Source organism: Triplophysa rosa, linkage group LG8, assembly GCF_024868665.1.
Source record: "Triplophysa rosa linkage group LG8, Trosa_1v2, whole genome shotgun sequence".
Lineage (NCBI taxonomy): Eukaryota > Metazoa > Chordata > Actinopteri > Cypriniformes > Nemacheilidae > Triplophysa > Triplophysa rosa.
In genome coordinates, this window is record NC_079897.1 from 8,357,387 (window position 1) to 8,378,012 (window position 20,626).

Here is a 20,626-nt window from a genome sequence, read left to right on the forward strand (position 1 = left end):
GGTCACAGTCCGTCTTTATGAGCTCTGTTGGTACTTTTATGAGTTCATGGTAAGAAAATGTTGCATCCATAATACTGTAATTGCCCCGTTCCTACATGGTCAATGTAAAAGAAACACGTCCAGGTTTGTGAACAACTGTGTCATGACAAACAAGCTCGTAAAAAATCTGTTTTTCTTTAGCACTCAGAATTCTTGCCTCTGAACGCAAAAAACCTGAGCTGTTCAATAGCTCTGATATTACAATTCACCTTGGCAACGGTACCCAAAAAAGCAACATATAGCCGGCAGCCATATCACCCTGTAGCCCAAGACTGGTTACCCACCGAAGCTAAGCAGGGCTGAGCCTGGTCAGTACCTGGATGGGAGACCTCCTGGGAAAACTAGGTTGCTTTGAGTACCCAGAAAAGCGCTATACTGTATAAATGTAACGAATTATGAAAAAGTATAATTATAACATGGCAGAAAGAAAGCGCTTGAGAGCGAGGCATACAGTGGATTTACTAATGTGCTCTACATACCCGGTTTGAAAAATGACTAAAGTATACATTAATAAATAGAAAAATTTGCCAATAAACAATCAAATAAAAAACAAATTATAGTTATTTATTTCTAGGTTTTTTCCTCACTCCCCAGGGGTGCTTTAATGATGAATGCTAGAAGTCAAGTCATGGTGTATAGAACACTTGTGTCAGACTCTCATGCCAAACCAAAACTGATTGCTGGTTCGTGTCGTGCTCAGAGTGGGTTTGCGCAGGACTGTCTGCACTTCTATATTAATTGTTTTTTACTCTTTTATCTGTTCTTTGTTTCATTTATGAGTTTATTTATTAATATCTTTATTTATACACTTTATTAATTAAACATTTCTCATCCTCCATAGAAAACTACAATTTGTGAGAAAATATAAAATGAATCTGCTCTGATTTAAGAGCATGACAACAATGGCTGATGTTATTGAATGGAGAATGGATATTTTGATCAAAATGTGTGCAATGAATGATTGTATTAATGAAAATGAAAAATGAGAATGTAATGAAAGTTACACAATTTGTGCTAGTTATGAGCTGGTTTAAGCTGGTCATGTGCTGGTCCAAAGCACTAGTTCCTAGCTCAAGAAGACCAGCTCATAACCAACACATGACCATCTTAAAACAGCCAAAACAGCTACCATGCTTCAAACCATGCTGTTTTTTTTTTTGCGCAATTTATCTGGCTTGCGATCTGCCAGGACGTTTTACTGTTGCCAAGTATTTCAGTTTTTCTAAGCTTGCGGTTTTCCGGCAAGCTTTGAATGGCCATTTGGCAGATTTTTTAACGCAAATCTGGCAACTCTGGGATCTTCCCCGCTAAACTAATGTAAACGTAGGCGCTGCTACACCGTTGATAGCGCTTTAAAAAGGCAAATAGAACAATAATAGACGAAAAAGGCACATGTTAAAGTGTGGTTTAATCATCTGTGGGTTACCATCAGTCAAAGATTGTAGAAACATTGTCATGAAAATGATCGGCATAACGGCTAAACGGTAAATAAGCATCACATACACCTTGAGCTAGGCGTGCGTGTTAACTTCTGATCTGCTCCTATATCATTTAAAGCGATTTGGAAAATGAATGATGTTTTTACTGAAGTTACTATAGTTGAAGTATTCCTGTTGAAATAAAAACAATAGAACCCTGCCCAAAATACAATAGAAAATGTAATGGATTTAATGGTTATAATGCGAATTGTATTATGGATACTTGTTGTCTACTTGTATGTGATGGATTCTATTGGTGGGATGGTAAATCCTATTGGAATAAAACCCCAAACACACTACAAAGAGGAATTTAATTAAAAAATCTCATTCTAATTAAAAAAATCATTGTTTTTTTTCAGCAGTGATGGTATTTACAGTAAAACAAAAAAGTATCCACAAATTTACCATTTTCTATATATGGGAACCATACTCCAATTAATAATCTTTAGTAAAACCACAGCAATTAAAAATACCATAGTTTCATTATACTAGCTATAGTTTATGTTTGTAGTTAAATTATGGTAATACAAATGGTAATAAATCCAACAAGCACATGGCTTCACTTTACTATTTACAAGAACCTTACTACTTACTGGTAAATTGCTGCTAAAACTGGTTAAGGGAATACACAAAATAAAAGAACACTGCTCATGAATACATATAGGCCCAGGGGGCTAATGAGGATAATTAGGCTAAATGATCATGCAGGATTATATCTAAACTAAACATATAAAGCTCTTAAAGGAGTTGCTCACTGCAAATTTTAAAGTGACCTACTCCTTTAATACAACTGATACTGTGAGCTACTCAGTGTATTCAGAAGGTTGCTTCAGAGGCATAAGGTATACGACAATAAAACAATGCACAACTGACATAAAGGAAATTTCCTTTACTACTTGAGTACATTTAAAAGCACGTACTTCGTTACTTTACAACTTTTACTTGTAGTGGAGTAATATTTGACCAGTAGTATCTGTACTTTCACTCAAGTAAGGAAGTTGTGTACTTTGTCCACCTCTGCCAATAGGACATTTCCCATGCCTTATGCAGGGGGAAGCAGTCAAGAATATGAATAGAGGAAAGGAGGTCTGAGGTTTCACTGGTTCGTCGGGTAGGCATCCTCTGTGTTTGGGCATAAATGATTATATGCTCCTGACCAGGTTAGGTTCACAGAGTAAGTTACTATGGTTACTGACTCAATTGTAATTGTAACCCCTGTGTTTATTAAGGTAAAATGTTAAACGGGTATAACATCACCACCTGCTATGCGGGAAAGTCAACCAGAGACTGTCACTGGATTATTTACAATATTGTAATATGTCTAGTATTAACGTGCTATCAGTAACAGTTATTAAAATCATGGTTATTGTCAGTTAAAAAAACCTGAAAAATTACAATTACGTGAAAAATTTGCAATTATACCATAAAATATTAATACAATTTTGCATTTTCATAAACATGTACATATAAATACCCTCCATAGTGTTAAAACATAAGGGGAAATGTACACCACAGTAGAATATCTTGGAAAGAGTGAGTGAGAGAAGTCATTTTGACAGCGGTCATTCAGAGGTCACTTCTGGCACTGTATCAGAAGAATAAATGCGTAACTGAACATGTGTAGAGCCCACTGTAATTACATAATTATGATGTTTTTGAGAATTACTGTGACAAGCTCCAAAGATTTGGGCTGCACCAGCTTGGTTATCAGATATAATATGCCTCCTTCAGTATTTTTTGAGCCAGAGCAGGGAAACAAGCAAGGAATGAAAATCAGGAACTCCATACTGCTTTTCATGGGTTACACAACAGAAGTAGTACCTGAGCATTAAACACACACATGGACATGGAAGCAAACACCGTATAGATCCCAGACCACTGGCCATGGATGGCAAAGCTCATGTAGACAGGGGGATCTGTGTTGAGCAGCATTTAGCCATGTTTAGCACTCCATTCGGGTTCAAATAAATCAAGGTTGTTGGAAAGAGGCCTCCATTATGAGCGCAGGGGCCCCGCAGAGAGCTGTCATTCACTGGCAAGCCACCTTCACCTTTCAACTGCTAATTACAGGGAGCCACACAGCTCACAGAGGAACACACATGCACACAGAAGCCTTTTAAAAGCTTTCACATAAGGAAAATATCTTGTGGCAACATAGACGGTACTCTCCAGACCTCAGGACATTTCTTTCTCCGAGTCTCTCTTTTCCTTGTTCTCTTTTACTGATTTGACTGAGCTTTTTGCTTTTCCACAGTTATTTTTTCAGCATAGAGATGTCTATCCATATTCACATGAATAAATGATCAGTGGAATAAGAGTGTGGTGGGAAAAGAATAAGCAAGTGAAATATAATATGCCGGCAAGCTCAAAGAAAATAATACATGGCAACACAGTCTGGTAATTTATACTGATGGAGCCTCATCAAAGAAATATGAATGACAGGAACTTGATGTGTACTGTAACTCGAGACCATGTGAGAGTGATAAAATGGAGACAAAGCAATTCAATTGTGTGTTCATCTTTGCACCCCAAAGGTTTTTTTTTATCACCTGTGCAATGTTGACACACAGATAGTTTGAGAAAGGACATTTATTAGGGCTGTATCAAAACTGACACTGATATGATTATCAAACCTACCATCACAAGTTTGTGTCTCTGTAATAATAATAATTTCAATATGGGTATCTATTCTTTTTTTATTAATTTGTGGATTTATGTGGCAAATATCATCTATGTGTGATGTAACAGTATCTAATCGCAGGTAAAACTAAGTTAAATTATTGCCATCAACATTTAACACTTGTAAACCACTGAGAAGTGGTTATCAGCTGGGGATAGGGTGACCACCTCCCAACAAGCAAAATGTGGGACATGTAATCAGTTTATGTGGGACACCATTGAAAGGTAGCGTAAAACTGTAATATAATGGAATGAAAACATGTTTATACATTTTTTTCTACCTTTTAGATCGTAAAAACAATTTGTTATTTAGCCCATTCCAACTACAATATAATTAAGGCATAGATAAAATGTTATATAACAATTTCAATGGCGATTTCACTGTACACTTTGAAGATCTTCTCAACAAGAGAAAACTAAAGGAATAAAGAACAAACAAATAATAAAAAAGAGTTTATCTTTTAAAATGTGTTATTGTTAAATAATGCATTTCATTAGTTGCAAGTCATTTTTATTTTAATACGCTAACCACAACCTATAGGCTAAACACAGTTTCAAAACCACAGTTTACGATGTTTTAGTGACTTTTATTCGGCAAGTTAACATGAGAGGATCGCCACTCGATAACAAACGTCGCAGCCTCTTGATGACTGAATCCCTGCCGTCTTCTCATACATTGCATAAAAGTCAGGCTTTAAAAAATAGTTGAGTTTGTAGAAGCTTGTTGGACACTGGTGTGCACCGGGTTGCTGCTTTTGACACAGCGCTAAATAGTTAAATAAACAATGGCGCAAACAAGCGTCTCATGTGCGTTTCGGGTTAAAGAATGCGTTCTTGACAATTAAAAACCAACAGACTGATGAAAATGCGGGACATTTTCTCAAAATTCGACGTGCAGGACAAGGGGTGAAAATGCTGTGCAGGACAAGGGGTGAAAATGCTGTGCGGTACAACGTAGAGTGGGACGGGTGGTCACCCTAGCTGGGGATGTAAATAGGGTGTCACAATAACATATAACTCATTAACTTATCTTATGATACTATGCCAGCTGAAGTATCACAATTTCATATCACGATACTGTGCAACGTTGTGGTAATTCATAATACTGTAGTTGTTAGGAAGGTTTCTTTGGAAATGTAATTAAACAGTATATTAAAAGTTACCCTATTTAAAAAATAATAGGTAGTGTAACTATTTCAAATGCTTCATTAAAGTGATGTAACTAATTAAGTTTGATTACTATTTGATCTCTTTTCTAAATTTCTAACAAATGTTAGAATGATTAACAAACGTGTAATCATTTTCCAACAATGAAACCAGTCACCTTACAGTAGGACTCAACACCGATTACAGTCAGACTTTCAAAATCCTTCATTAAGATTACAATAATTTTACAGTACAGCCACCACAAAATCAGACTTTAGCAACTCTTTTGACATTGAGACTGTTATAAGTTTAAATGCACATTAAAATCATAAAAAGAAATAGTTTAAAAGCTATGATCCTGTTTTCAGAAATTAAGCACAGCTATGACAGATAACACTGGCATCTATAAAATGCCTTGAAAAAAACTGTTTTTAATCTCGCACATCAAAAACTGTCAAAGCAACAAATTATTCAACATTGCAGAACATTGAGTACATGTTCTTGGTAATGTGATTTGTACCTCTAGTGTATCCGTAGTGGAGACGTCAGACGCCCTGACGTATACGGAAGTAGGTTGTAAGAGAACTCAAATGTAACTCACATGTAATGCTGATGCAGTTTACTAATAAAGTATAATCGCTGTTCCAAACATATCGCATGTGTCCATCGTTCAACATGGTGTCAGAAGTAAGTTCTCGGGACGGATGCCTTCGAGGATCGCAGTCGTACGCAAAGTTTCATCGAGAATAAAGACTTTGTACGAGAACGCTTCGCTAACTTCATTGGATAATGGCGGAAGGTTTCAGGCGACCCAACACACTTGTGTTTGATGGCAACATCAGTGAGAACTGGCATGTGTTCGAACAAGAATACGATATCTTCATAGCGGCAGCTCACTCAGATAAGGGTGCCCGGACTCAATCGTTTATACTCCTCAACTTAGCCGGATCGGAAGCCATCGAGCGAGAGCGTGCGTTTGTTTACGCACAGGCCCGGTACACAGGAGAGGGGGAGAACAGACAGCTGATCGCGGAGGCAGAATCCAGAGAAAACCCGGAATGCTTGAAGAGAAAATTCCGTGAGTTATGCAACCCACAAACAAATGTAACAATTGAACGTCACAAATTGAATATGAGAAATCAAAAACCAGGTGAAACCATAGAAGCATATGTGAGTGATTTAAGGAACAAAGCAAAAACGTGCAGATTTAGTGATCTAACAGATGAGCTAATAAGAGACAGACTGGTGTGTGGCGTAATCAACGATGGCATGAGGAAACTGTTACTGAGGGACAGTGAGCTAACACTAACTAAAGCAATAGAACTGTGTCAAATACACAAGCAGACGGATCTACACAAGAAGACTCTTGCGGTTAGGACAATGGTTAGGATGTCACAAAGAACTACTTCTGATCGTACAGCTTCACAGATGATTGTAAACTGTAGTAGTTGTGGAGGCAAGCATGAAGCAAAAAAGGAGAAATGCTTAGCATAATATGGTCAGCAAGGTTACAAGTGTAAGAAGTGGAACCATTATAAAAAGTGCTGTAAAACTACGCAAAAACACATGCAAAACAGACGTAGAAAAGCAGTGGACCAGCTTAAACCAAAAGAAAACCTCACAGACGGTCCTGATGAATCCTATTATGTGGATGGAGTGTCATTTGAAAAGGCTACTGTACAAACAGTTGGAATGAAAACTCCTTAAAAGACTGAATTAATCTATACTTTGCACATTAATGGACTTTCAGTTGATTTCAAAGTAGACACTGGAGCCAAATGCAACGTGATTTCTGAAGTTCTGTTCAGGAAAATACAAAGAGGAGAGGATCTGATCTCATCAATGAACACTAAGCTTATTGCTTATGGAGGAGAGGAGATACCCACAGCAGGATTTGTTACTTTCACCTGCTACTCATCTGAAAAGGAATACAACCTCTCATTCTACGTGGTGAGAAGAAATGTGCAACCATTGATTGGACTACCAGACTGTTTGCAAATGAAATTGGTCAGGTTACACAAAAAATACATCACCTGTCAACGGACGAAGTTTCAAGCTTCACAAGTCAGATCTACTCGGAGTATTCAGATCTTTTCAAAGACGAGGTTGGTAAGCTGCCAGTGACATATTCAATGAAACTTGATCCAGCTATCCACCCAGTTGTTAAACCCGCACGAAAAATTCCAGCAGCCATGCATGACAAGGTAGAGGCAGAACTGCAAAGAATGGTCAAGATGGGAGTTCTAGTTCCAGTCTCTGAGCCCACCGAATGGGTATCATCAATGGTAGCAACGCACAAGAAGAATTCAGAAGACATAAGAATATGCATCGATCCAATAGACATTAACAAAGCGCTTCTACGACCACATCATCCAATGCGTACTGTGGAAGAAGTTGCATCACAAATGCCGAACTCTTTTCAGTTTTAGATGCAAAAACATCTTTCTGGCAAATATCTCTCGATGACAAATCATCAAAATTGACAAGGTTCAATTCACCCTTTGGAAGATTCAAATTTCTACGAATGCCATTTGGAATCAGTGCTGCGAGTGAAGTATTCCAAAGAGCGATGGAGCAAATATTCTCTGGATATCCCTGTGCCATAATCGAAGACGACATCTTGGTAGGAGGTAAATATGTAAAAGAGCATGATGAAAATCTCAAGAAAGTTCTGGATCGTGCAAGAAAAGTCTATCTCAGATTAAACCCTCTTAAATGCAAGTTTCGACTATCAGAAGTTTGCTACGTGGGACATGTGTTCACAAATGAAGGACTGAAACCCGACCCGTCGAAGGTCAAGGCAATCACGGAGATAGAAGCTCCTGAAAATGTGACAGCTCTTCAACGCTTTCTAGGGATGGTTAACTACCTAGGAAAGTTCATTCCACGTTTCAGTGACCTCGCTGCTCCTTTAAGAGAACTGACTCACAAGGATGTTGAATGGTGCTGGTTAGAGCAACATGACAAAGCATTCAACAGGCTGAAGGAACTCAAATACACCGACATTACGCTATTATGATGTTCACAAACCTGTCACACTGAATTGTGATGCTTCACAATTCGGACTTGGAGCAGCATGCCTTCAACAGAATGTGCCCATTGCATATGCCTCACGCACTCTAACACAGACTGAGACCCAATATGCTCAAATCGAGAAAGAACTTCTAGCAGTGGTCTTTGCTGTGCCAAGTTTCACGATTACATATACGGAAAGAAGATCACAATCGAAACAGATAATCAGCCATTGGTGAGGATTCTTAACAAACCACTACACATAGCACCTGCACGATTGCAACGAATGATGTTGTGACTCCATAAGTATGACTGCGTGATGAGTTACAAGGGAAAGGAAATGTACCTTGCCGATACTCTTTCATGCGCCCCGAGGAAGGACACAGAAGTCACAGGTGCTGAAAAAGCTGATTTTGAGGTAAGGTCAGTTGAACACATCTCAACGTCAAGGTTTGCAGAGTTGAAAGAGCAATCAGCCACAGATCCAACATTGCAACAGCTTTGCAGAACAATACATACAGGTAGGCCAGATCGACAGGTAAAACTTCCTTCTGTACTTCAACAGTACTACCCGTACAGAGATGAACTAACAACCAAGAATGGAATTGTAATGAAAGGTCCAAAAGCTGTGATTCCAAAGTCACTTCAGAAGGAATACATTACTATTCTTCGCCGAGGACACCCTGGAGTTGAATCGACAAAACGCAGAGCACGAGGTATAGTGTTCTGGCCTTCAATGAACAAGGACATTGAACAACAATGCACTTCATATACTATATGCAATAGTATGAAGCCACACCAACAGAAAGAACCATTGAAGCAACATGAGATCCCAGAGCTTCCCTGGTCGATCGTTGCAGTAGATCTATTCGAATGGAATGATCAACATTATCTTGTTCTAGTGGATTCCTATTCAGGATGGTTCGAGATAGACCTTCTACGTAATCTAACGTCAGTTGCCATGACTACAAAGTTAAAGAGACACTTTTCAGTACATGGTTGTCCCAAAACCGTGCTCACAGACAACGGAACGCAGTTTTCCAGTCAACAATTCAAGAACTTTGCAAGTACCTGGGACTTTTTTCATATAACAAGCAGCCCCGAGTACAATCTAACGGATTGGCGGAAAGAGCAGTACGAAGTGCAAAGGAGTTGATGGAAAAGTCGAAGAGAGACGGAACGGATGTCTTTCTCAATTTGCTAAATCTGAGAAACATGCTTCGAGATGGAGTCCTTGGTTCAGCGGTCGAGAGACTCATGTCAAGACAGACAAGGACAACACTTCCAATCAACAAGACCTTGTTATATCCATCTACCAAAAGTCACGGTGAAGTCAGAAGGCGACTTGCACACAAGCGTCGTCGACAGAAGGTGTATTATGACAAAACCAGCAAACCTCTTCGTTCCCTGATGAAAGGAGAAACAGTCAGGCTGAAAACACCTCATGGATATAATAAAGTCGGAATCATCAAAGACATCTGCAAGGAACCAAGATCCTATGTTGTGGAATCAGACGGACGAGATTAGAAGAAATCGACACATCTTACACATCTGTGCATCTGTGCTTACTTCATCCTGTGCTTCATCACAGGATGAAGAATACAACAATACACAACCCGAAAGACTTTGTACAACAACACAAGAGAAAAGTTCCTTGACAGATAACACAAGCACACAGATAACACCTACAAGTTCAGTAGCATCATCTCAGAGTGTAATGCCTGCCAAAGAACCAGAAAAGCTCTTTTTTTTAAACTCTTTATGTAACTCGATCAGGCAGGATTTCCAGACCAAACCCAAAGTATGCTAAGTGAAATGTTTAGAGACCTTTAAAATTGAGAAAGAAATTGATAACTCATGTGTGGTAAACATTTCAGGCTTTATTTGTTTACAAAATGTTATGGTTTACAGAAACAAGAGCATACTAGGTTATACATGCTTTAATTTGAGTTAATATGAATAATTGTTATTTGTTTACAGGAGAGACTACTAAAGAAAGGGGATGTACAACATGGAGTACATGTTCTTGGTAATGTGATTTGTACCTCTAGTGTATCCGTAGTGGTGACGTCAGTGTATGCCCTGACGTATACGGAAGTAGGTTGTAAGAGACCTCAAATGTAATTCACATGTAATGCTGATGCAGTTTACTAATAAAGTATAATTGCTGTTCCAAACATATCGCATGTGTCCATCGTTCAACAAACATGTCCTAGCTTTTTACAGAAAATATTCTGTTGTAACTAGGGATGCAGCGATTACCGAGGTTCACTATTAACCGCGCTTAAAAACGTCACGGTTAATCAATCGTAAAGGCTCTGTTACACCGTGTGTTTCTGTTGCACGGAACGGAACTGTTGCAACTTGCACAAAACGAAAACAAAGTTACACCAGCGGTGCACCATTTTAAAGAGCCGTGCTTATCAGAGACACGGAGGCCACGACACAACATGGCAGAGAGACCAAACAGCCAATCTTCATGTACATTCACAATCAAGGCTGTAGCGGTGACAGTTGAGCTTTCAGTGCAACGTAAACAAACAAAGCGGCATGTTAGTCAATAGAGTCGCACACCGGACGAGAAGCATCGCGTCGAGGACGGCTCATAGGATGCGTACATTCTGTATGCGCAAGCTCAAATTCAAAGTCTAGTCCTGACGCAAGTTGAACCAATTGAACTTATGCTTATGTTATTTTTATTAATAATATGTGGTGTTTAAATGTTATTTTTAGCTAATGGGCTCTATATCACGTTGATAAATTGAATCCATTATGGTTTGTTACAAACGCAATCAGTGGGGATACAAAAAATGAGCTCTTAAAGGGACAGCAGCATAATAAACATATGTTTTAATGCTCATCAAACAACAAAAAACGAAGACAAAACACACTCACCACTCCTGACTGATTAACTTTAATATATATTTCATTTATACTGTGAAGAATATGAAGTGTTTTACATTAAATTAACACTGTTAGGGGGTATTATAACCTTATTTATTAAGAAAACAGAAATAAAAACAAACAAATAACTAGACAATATTATTTATTTATTACTTTTTTGTGGTAGGACAAGTTTAAATTTAGGCAGGGTCAGAAAAAATGTAGAAATTAATGAATGCATAATAATTGCCATAATCATGCAACCGTGATTATTCCTGAGACAATATTCATACCAACAAAATCTATAATCGTTGCATCCCTAGTTGTAACCCCCTTTGTAATCTGTAAACATTTCCATTATGATTCTCTGTGTGCAGATCGAGGTATAAATGTCATTTTTTTGCAGAAAGAGGTATGTGGTATCCACAGGATGAGTCTAAGTCAAGTTTCAAGTCTATAAAGTGGAGTCCAAGTCATATCTCAAGTCTCTGTTCTATTTTTAGCAATAGTTCTCTCAGATAATTGTTGTAATTCACAGTGTATGAAGCTAAATCAGTTTTGAAATATTACAACTAATTAACTCTACAGAATGTCTTGGGTATTTTAAAGTTTCGAACCAGTGCTGATGCTGGTGTGATAGCCTGTGTTCCCGCTTTTTACTAGGTCTTTGCGCTACATTTACCGGTGCAAAATCAAAATAAATTTTATGGGTAATAATGATGTACTAATATGAACCATTTTGCTGTAATCTAGGCCAAACTAAGTAATGTAATGAATTGCATGATACAGTGGCTTGCAAAAGTATTCAACCCCCTTCATTTTATTCACATTTTGTTATGCTGCTGCCTTATCTTAAACTACTTTAAATGATTATTTTTTACATTAATCTACACTCCATGCACAATAATGACAAAACAAAAAACTGATTTTTGACAGCTTATAAAAAAAAAAATGGGACACTTGAAATTTTGCTCAGAAGCATTAGTTTTGCTTGTTAATGTTTATACACTTCGAGTGGAGTTAACCTGTGCCAAATTCAATTGAATAAGTATGATTTGGAGCGGCACATACCTCTCTATAAAGGGTGCAACAGCTGAAAATGCATATCAAAGTAAAAACCAAGACATGAAGTCAAAAGAACTGCCAGTAGAGCTTTGAGACAGGATTGTATCAAGGCACAGATCTGGGGAAGACTTCTGAAAAAAATTTGCTGTATTGAAGGTTCACAGAAGCATGTAGCCTCCATTTATCCTCAATGAAAGAGGTTTGGAACCACCAGATCTCTTACTTGAGCTGACCTCCTGTCCAAACTGAGCCATCGATGAGGAAGGGTCTTGGTTAGAGCGGTGACCAAGAAGCTGATGATTACTCTGGTTGAGCTGCATGATCATATATGGAGATGGGAGAAACTTACAGAAGGACAAACATCACTGCAACACTTCACCAATCTGGGCTTTATGGCTTAGTGGCCAGGCTCAAGCCTTTGCTCAGTGAAGACACATGGAAACTTGAAATATGCAAAAACATACTTCAACGAATCTTTCAAACTGTCAGAAACAAGATATTCTGGTCTGATGAATCTCAGATTCATGCATCATGTCTGGAGAAAAACAAGCACTGCTCAACACCTGTACAATATCGTCTTAACAGTAAAGTGTAGTGGAAACAGCATCATGATGTGGGGGTGTTTTTCAGCTTCAGGGACTGTACACAAAATACGGAGATAATGATTGTGGCAAGGGGGGCGTGGTTCAGCGAAGTCTGCAGCGGGAGAGAGAGTGAGGAGACGAGCGGTGAGTGAGTGGCGCTCGCACAAATAATGAACACCTGTGCCTTGTTCCAGTAACTGGTGTGGAGAGGCTTAAAAGCAGCACGGCAGAGACAGTCGGGGAGAGAGACCGGAGCTGACGGCTGGTTGCGAGTGACTCTGGACGAGTGAGCGGAGAACTTAGAGCGGGAGGCTCTGGCCAAGAAAGACTGTTTATCCACGGAAGTGGGAGTGTTTTGATTTAGGCGCGTGCAGTGCTTGTGTAAATCATTTATAATAAAAGTTCCAGATCCAGTCCGGTGCAGCCGTCATCCAGTCCGGTGCAGCCGGCGTCCAGTCCAGTGTCCAGTACGGTACAGCAGCCAGCGTCCAGTCCGGTTTCCAGTCCAGTGTCCAGTACAGTGCTGCCGGTGTCCAGTCCGGTGCTTCCGGCCCAGCCGGCCTTCCAGCCGGCAACGCGGCCGGCCATCCAGCCGGCATTCTAGCCGGCCTCCCAGCCGGCGCCCAACCTTGTCCCGCCGACGTTCTAGTCGGCAGTCCTACCCAGGTCTTCCCCCGCTAAGTCCCCAGAACTCCGCGCCCTCAAGCGCAATCAGGGACTGGGACTGTTCCCCCTTGTCCCAACCTAAGTGGACTTCCCCTTTTGGGCTTACCCCACCCCCCCCCATGTTTGTTATTTTTATTGTCCCACCCTAACCTGTTCGTTATTATTGCCTGTTTCCCCCTAGTCATGTTCACTATGCTCTGTTGGTTCTTGTCACTGTCCTAGTCTGTCTTGTCTTGTTAGTCGGCCCCTTGGTGAACACCTGGGGGTGTTCATTAAGGGGGGGGGCTCTGTCATGGTCCTGCCTTCTTGTTCAGGATTTTCTGGTCTTGTGGCAGGATCGTGACAGGTCCCTTATGTTTAGTGTGAGAAAGCCATGGGGTGTTTATCTTTTGACACTCCATGTGTCTTCTCGTGTCTCGTCATTGGCCCCGCCCCTCTCGTTTCCCGTATTGCTTCCCTGCCATTTTTCATTACCCTCACCTGCCCTGTGTTATCATCCCTCGTTTGTCTTCCCTTTAAATAGTCCTCATGTTTCATTGTCTTGTTGCTCGTGCATTGCGTTCTACGTTCCAATGTTCCCCGTTTTGCCTGTGCTTCTTGTTGCTGTTTCGTCTGTCATAGTAAGTGTTTAGTTAGTTTATGTCCCAATCACTTGTTTTATTATCTTGTTCTTGTTTACACCCCATCGCGGGTTTTTGTTTTGTGTTCGATTTAAATAAAGTCTTTTGTTCTCCCTGTACTCCCGCTGCCTGCAATTGGGTTCTTCCTGCCGTTCATAACATTAGCCCCCCCACCTCCATTCAATTGCGTAAGCTCAAACCATTGATTATAGGTAAATACAGTAGATGCCTCATTCGACGTGTGACCAGCATGTGCTTGTGTTGCAGAAGCAGAGCTGAAACAGCAGTGATTGGTTTAGTGCCACGCCTGTCCACAATCTCTACATATCTATTTACATTTAAATTTAGTAATTTAGCAGACGCTTTTATCCAAAGCGACTTACAGATGAGAGAAACAATGGAAGCAATTGGAACAACAAAAAAAAGACAACAAAAAGCATAAGTGCAAAAAGAAACTGGTCTCATATAGCCTACCACAGTATACAGAGCTAAGTTTTTTTTTTGAAAGAGTAGAAAAGAGATACAGGTCAGAACTGATCAGTCAGGTGTTGCCGGAATCTGCTGATCTTGTAGCAGCTGGCAGATCATTCCATAAATGTGGAACTGATCCCGAGAAGGTACGTGAGAGAGATATTTTACCTTTTTGGGATGGCATCACAAGACGTCGTTCGTTTGCAGAGCGCAGGGATCTGGCGGGTATATAAGTCTGCATTAGTGAGTGAAGATAAGGGGGTGACATCAGTGGTGGTCTTGTAGGCCAGGAGCAGAGTCTTGAATTTGATTCGAACGACTATAGGGAGCCAATGTAACTTAATGAAGAAAGGAGTGACGTGCACTCTCTTCGGTTCATTGAAGACCACTCTTGCCACTGCATTCTGGATCATCTGTAGAGGTTTGGTTGTGCAAGCTGGAAGTCCAGCCAGTAGCGCATTGCAGTAGTCCAGTCTGGACAGAACAAGAGCCTGGACTAGGACTTGCGTAGCATGCTGGGATAGGAAAGGTCTAATTTTCCTAATATTGTAGAGGATGATTCTACAGGACCGGGTGGTGCTGGCAACCTGATCAGTGAAGTTAAGCTTTTTTATTTTAAATTTGTGCCACTTTCTCTCAGCAGACCTGAGTGTGGCACGATGCTCACACAGAACATCAGATAACCAGGGGGCAGAAGGGGATGGACGAGATGGCCTAGATGCTAGAGGGCATAGGTTGTCTAAGCAGGAGGTTAGTGTGGAGCAAAGAGTGTCGGTGGCACTGTTAGCATCCAAGAGCGAGAGCTGTTCAAAGGATAGCAGAGACCGCAGAGGTTAAGCGGGAGGGGGAGAGTGATCGTAGGTTGCGCCGGAATGTGACTTGATATATGATCTATGGTTCATATATGTTAACGTGATTGGTTACAGGATTATGATGTCATAAACACAGGGAGTTTCAAACTGCATTTTTCAAACTGTCTTTGGTAAACTGCAGTTTTATGGAGAAAATACTCTCCAATGGTTTAGAATAATTAATTTGCACGTTTTATTTTAAAGCATATTTAAAAACACCACATGGACATATAAACAAAATTAAAAACTTGATTTTCACCACAGGGGCACTTTAAACATTCCTCTGTTGTCTGATATCAGTCACAAAATCCAACTCAACAAAATTACACCTAAGCAGCTTCAAACAAATGTAAGTTTACTAAATCACTTCTAATTATGCTCTCCCCATTAATTATAAACATTTACTCTTTAAACTTTTAATCAAAGTTACTGAGTGTAGCTGTAATGCGTCAGAGGAGACCTTGCCCTTCCAGCTGAATCTTGTTTCACCCAATGTTTTTTTCTCCATTTATTCATCATTGGAATTTTGATTCCTTGCCACTGTGCCATGTTGGCTTATTCACCAAGGGACTGCTAATATTAGATTAGTTTAAGGTTCAGTAAATTCTGGTAGATCCTTTTCCTATCTAGCACCTAAACTTTGGAATAGTCTTCCCTGCACTGTCCAGGAGGCAGACACACTCTGTCAGTTTAAATCTAGATTAAAGACACATCTTTTTAATCTTGCATACACTACACTTCCATAATATAAATCCTCTGAGGGTTTAGGCTGCATTAGTTAGATCAACCGGAACCAGGAACACAACTGATGTACTTGTTGAATCAAAGAGTGCAGAACAGTACTCTACTCTCAGCCAGTCTTGTCTCATTGTTCCAAGGTTACCACAGCCTAGCAGGATGCAGTTCATGCCCAGACCTGATGGTAGAGCAGAGAATGGGAAGCGGTGACCTGACAAGAGCTGAGATGTTAGAGCTGGATACAGAAGGACGCGGCGACTTGACACATCTTCACTACAAAATTTCAAATGCTATTAGATTATTAATGATAATCTTAAAACTATCATTTACCGTATTAGTAAGTTTACTTATTTTTATTTAGCCTTGTTGTGCAAGCACTGTCGAGCTTGTGCAGAGGCAGCAGCTTTTGCCAGAGGGGAACTGGAATCCCCTGGTTGGGCCTAGGTTCTCCTGAGGTTTTTTTTCTCGATTGGAGTTTTGGGTTTCGCGCCACCGTTTGCATACTGTTTTGCACTATTTGCCTGGCCGGGGGGGTTGCTTTAGAATTTTAAACGTTTTACTTAATTAATATTGCATATAGGAATTTATTATCTGTTATATTTGACCTGTGCTTCTCTCTCATTTATCTTAAATGTGTGCTTTCACTTTGCATGCGTGTCTGTGTGTGTGTGTGCGTGCTTGTCTGTTTGTGAGTGCATGCTTGCGTGTGTGTGTGTGTGTGTGTGTGTGTGTGTGTGTGTGTGTGTGTGTGCGTCTGTGTGTATGCGCGTCTGTGTGTGTGTCTATGTCTATGTGTGTTAGTACGTGTGCATATTGTGTGCGTGGAGTGTTTTGTATATGGGTATGTCTGTCTTCTGTTTTCACCTTTTTCTTGTTTTTACAGGTATAACTTTAATTGTTTTGCTTATAGTCAATATGTCTCATGTACAGCTGCTTTATAACAATGAAAATTGTAAAAAGCGCTATATAAATAAAGTTGAGTTGAGTAAATTCTGTTAACATTGCTTTATAAGAATGGTCTTGCTTGTAGTACAATAGTGTTGTCAAAAATAGTATCGATACTGAAAAATCTGAAACGGTTCCAACACGCATGTCCCACGTATCGATACCAGCTGCGCGTTCCCGCTCACTCTCTTTTTTCCGACAGTGAGTTGACACACACTGCACGTGAACGCTGTGTCAACAGAGCTCCGCCTCCTCTCACAGACTTGACTCGTTTGGGGCAGTTAAAAAGTGTTAATGTTAGAAAAGATGGCCAGTGCAGAGTCTCAGTAACACATCTGGTGCATGGTGAATTTACCATCGCGCTCTATGTATGTGCGTTGATCAATAATTTCATCCACTCGTTTTATTGGCCCTGGTTATATGTTGTTTATGTTTTAACAGATTCTCCGCAACAGTTCTCATGTTTAATGCACGCGTTTCTGTCTTTATGTGCGCTCATCAATGATTTCATCCACTCCTCTCGTTCGCTCTGGTTAAGTTGATGTTTGAAATGATGCTGGTGCGGGTAAAGTCTCCGCAACAGTTCTCGCGTGTGATACACGTTTGCACTTCTGTGTTTACTTACCATAGCGCTCTATGTGTGTGCGCTGTTCAATGATTTCATCCACTCGTCTCATTTGCTCCGGTTAAACTTTGTTAATGTTAGAAAGATGGCCAGTGCGGAGTCTCTGCAACAGTTCATGCGTTTAAAGTTTGCGTTTCTGTCTATATGTGCTCTGATCAATGATTAAATGTGAATAAAAGCCAAATTAAAAAATTGTAATCATATAAATGTAGGCTTTTAACTAACATTAACGAACAAAGAATGAGCAATACATTTGTTCAAGTTTTTTAATCTCTTTTAAATGTTAGTTAAAAAATACAACTATTTATGTAAGCTCTGGTCCATTAATACTGACAAATACAACTTTGATTTTAAATAATAAATGTATTAGTAAAATGAACATCAGATTAACAATTAATAAATAATGTAAAAATATACCTCATTGTCTAATCTTGTTCAATTTAACTTTAAATAAAATGTAAAAAATTTAGGGCCTTATTGTTATGGAAGTTTTTTCCCCGTGGTATTGAAAATGGTATTGAATATCGATTTTTTTTAGGTATTGTATCGAAGTTAGAAATTCCAGTATCGTGACAACACTATAGTACAATACCATGCACTGTACTGTATTCTACCTCTTTTTGTGTTTTTCTTTTCTTCTGTTAAGCTGCTGTAAGACAATGCAAATTGTAAAAAGCGCTATATACATAGAAATGAATTGAACTGAATTTAATTATTTAAGTCAATGAGAAGACTAGAGGTGATTCTCAGAACGCGACCTGATGCCGATTAAACTTTATTTCCAGAGACAAAACAAACAGTCTAGAGTGGTGAAAGCTAGCGTAACACTGTGGTTGAATGTGATAAAAAATCCCTTGTTTTCACACTTTGTTGGTGCGTAGTCCTATTGCCCTAATGAAGAAGCCACGCCTCATCAAGTCATACTATTAAGAATTTATTAAATCTATCCATACTACAAAAAAAAACTAGTTTTGTGTGTGCGTTTGTGTAAGTGCACTTACTTGATGGTAGGTTCCTTCCATTAGTGTGTCGAGATTTTGAAGTGGGCCTGGGTTTTTATCTTTAAATCGGGTAAGCAGATGCCGCTGGATGGCCCTAAACTGGACCGCTCTTTCTGACAGCAGATCCTGATACTTCTGTGCATTCCTACGGAGCTACAAATATACCCACGACATTGAGAAAACAATACCCACATTCATGTGTTCTTAGTCTCATGTTTATTTGTGATGACAGAATATGTCTTGATAGATGCTTCTACGATATGTATTAAATATTTTACTGTATAAGAAACTTTGCACCTCAAAGTGGTGGTCCACAGTCTCAAAGTACTCTGATAGTGGAACCGGTCCAGTAAAGCTGTTTCGAAAGTCTTTGACTCCAAGTGAGGAAAAGTGCTGGTTGAAACGTTGCACCAGCTCCTTGGCAATCAGCCAGATATCCTCAAAGCTCTCGCTCTGGATCCTGTAGCGCTCTGCAGAGAGTTGATACACACTCATGTTACAGACAGAAAGAGCAACACTATCAGCCTTCTGTCTGCCACACCTATAATTAGCTCATGACAACCCGACATAGATCACAGGGCTTACGCGCATGATGAATGTCATGAATGTTAGTGAAGCGTGTGGGGGGGTCAATGCACAGTGGCACCACAACAAAACTTTCTTTAAGGGATTTCAATGACCCCTTTGTTGTGAAAACACTCAATCATGGTGGCTCTCTCTTCTAATTATTTATTCCCAAAGCAATTTACAAATATCACCACCATTTTACTAAATTCAGTTCAGCAAATATTGTCATAATTTTAAAGAACTCATAAAGACACTGAGGCCCAGTTTCACAGACAAGGCTTAAGGCTAGTCCCAGACAAAAAAGAAAGTTAGAGCTGTCTTAACTTAAAATAACTTGCACTGACATATCCTAAAATACATCACTGCCATTGTTTTGTCTCAAGATGCAAACCAGTGATGTTTTTTCTAAGGCATTTTAAATAAGCAACTTGCATATCCTAATTTAAATAAGGCAAAGTCCTGGCTTAAGCTAAGCCTTGTTTGTGAAACTGGGCCTGAAGATCCAGATAAAAAATTACAGGTGTGTTACAGTATTAAGTTCCCGGTTACTATCATTTCTAAATAGACTGCTTGTCAGAGTGGGATTAATTACCCTACCACTGAAGTGTTTGGAGACAACTTATTTCAAAAACACTTGATCTAAGGGCTTATGGTTAAATACTTTCATAGACAAATTAACGGATCTTGCATTAAGAAACCATCTAACATACCCCAGTAAAAATCAGGAAACAAAAAGAATGCCCAGTGTGAACTGTGGATCCTGAAAGCTAAAGCAGCTGGGAGCCATTGGTGTAATGTCTGCATGTTTGTGTTGGTATGTGAGAACTCACGGGATGTTTTGGAGGTGAGGACAGTGACCTTGGAGCCATTGATGAGCTGGAAGCCCATAGCATTGTTGTCTTTATTCTCTGACTTCTCTGAGAAATCTAGAACCCAGAAACAAGATAATCATTTTCCTCATGCCCTTAAAAGGTTAGCTGCTCATGAACAACACATTCAAATTAAAAATATGGCTGCAAGCTGCAATTATGGGTATAAGCACAACTGCGCCACCAACATTTTAAAAACAGAGTTATCTCATTTTGGAACCAATCTTCATATTATTTTAAAACCTTTTGAATATTATTTTTAATAAAAGTCAGCAGCTTTTCTCTATTAGAATAGGTCTTCTCGACTTCCTGCAGCACTGCACAGCCTGATCAGCTGTGACTTCAAAGTATCACAAGAGTAATTCGATAGCACAGAGCAGCGTGCTC

General features: G+C 39.6%; 1 protein-coding gene across 1 annotated transcript in view; it reads right to left on the reverse strand.

Annotated features, from left to right (window-relative positions):
* Positions 1 to 20,626, reverse strand: part of bbs9 (Bardet-Biedl syndrome 9) — a 187,495-nt gene that overhangs the window by 37,162 nt on the left and 129,707 nt on the right. Inside the window, exons 14-16 of the mRNA XM_057339762.1 lie at positions 20,201 to 20,296; positions 19,101 to 19,273; positions 18,804 to 18,956 (exon numbers count right to left, since the gene is read on the reverse strand). Of these exons, the coding sequence (XP_057195745.1) occupies positions 18,804 to 18,956; positions 19,101 to 19,273; positions 20,201 to 20,296 (422 nt within the window). The remainder of the gene's footprint in view (positions 1 to 18,803; positions 18,957 to 19,100; positions 19,274 to 20,200; positions 20,297 to 20,626) is intronic.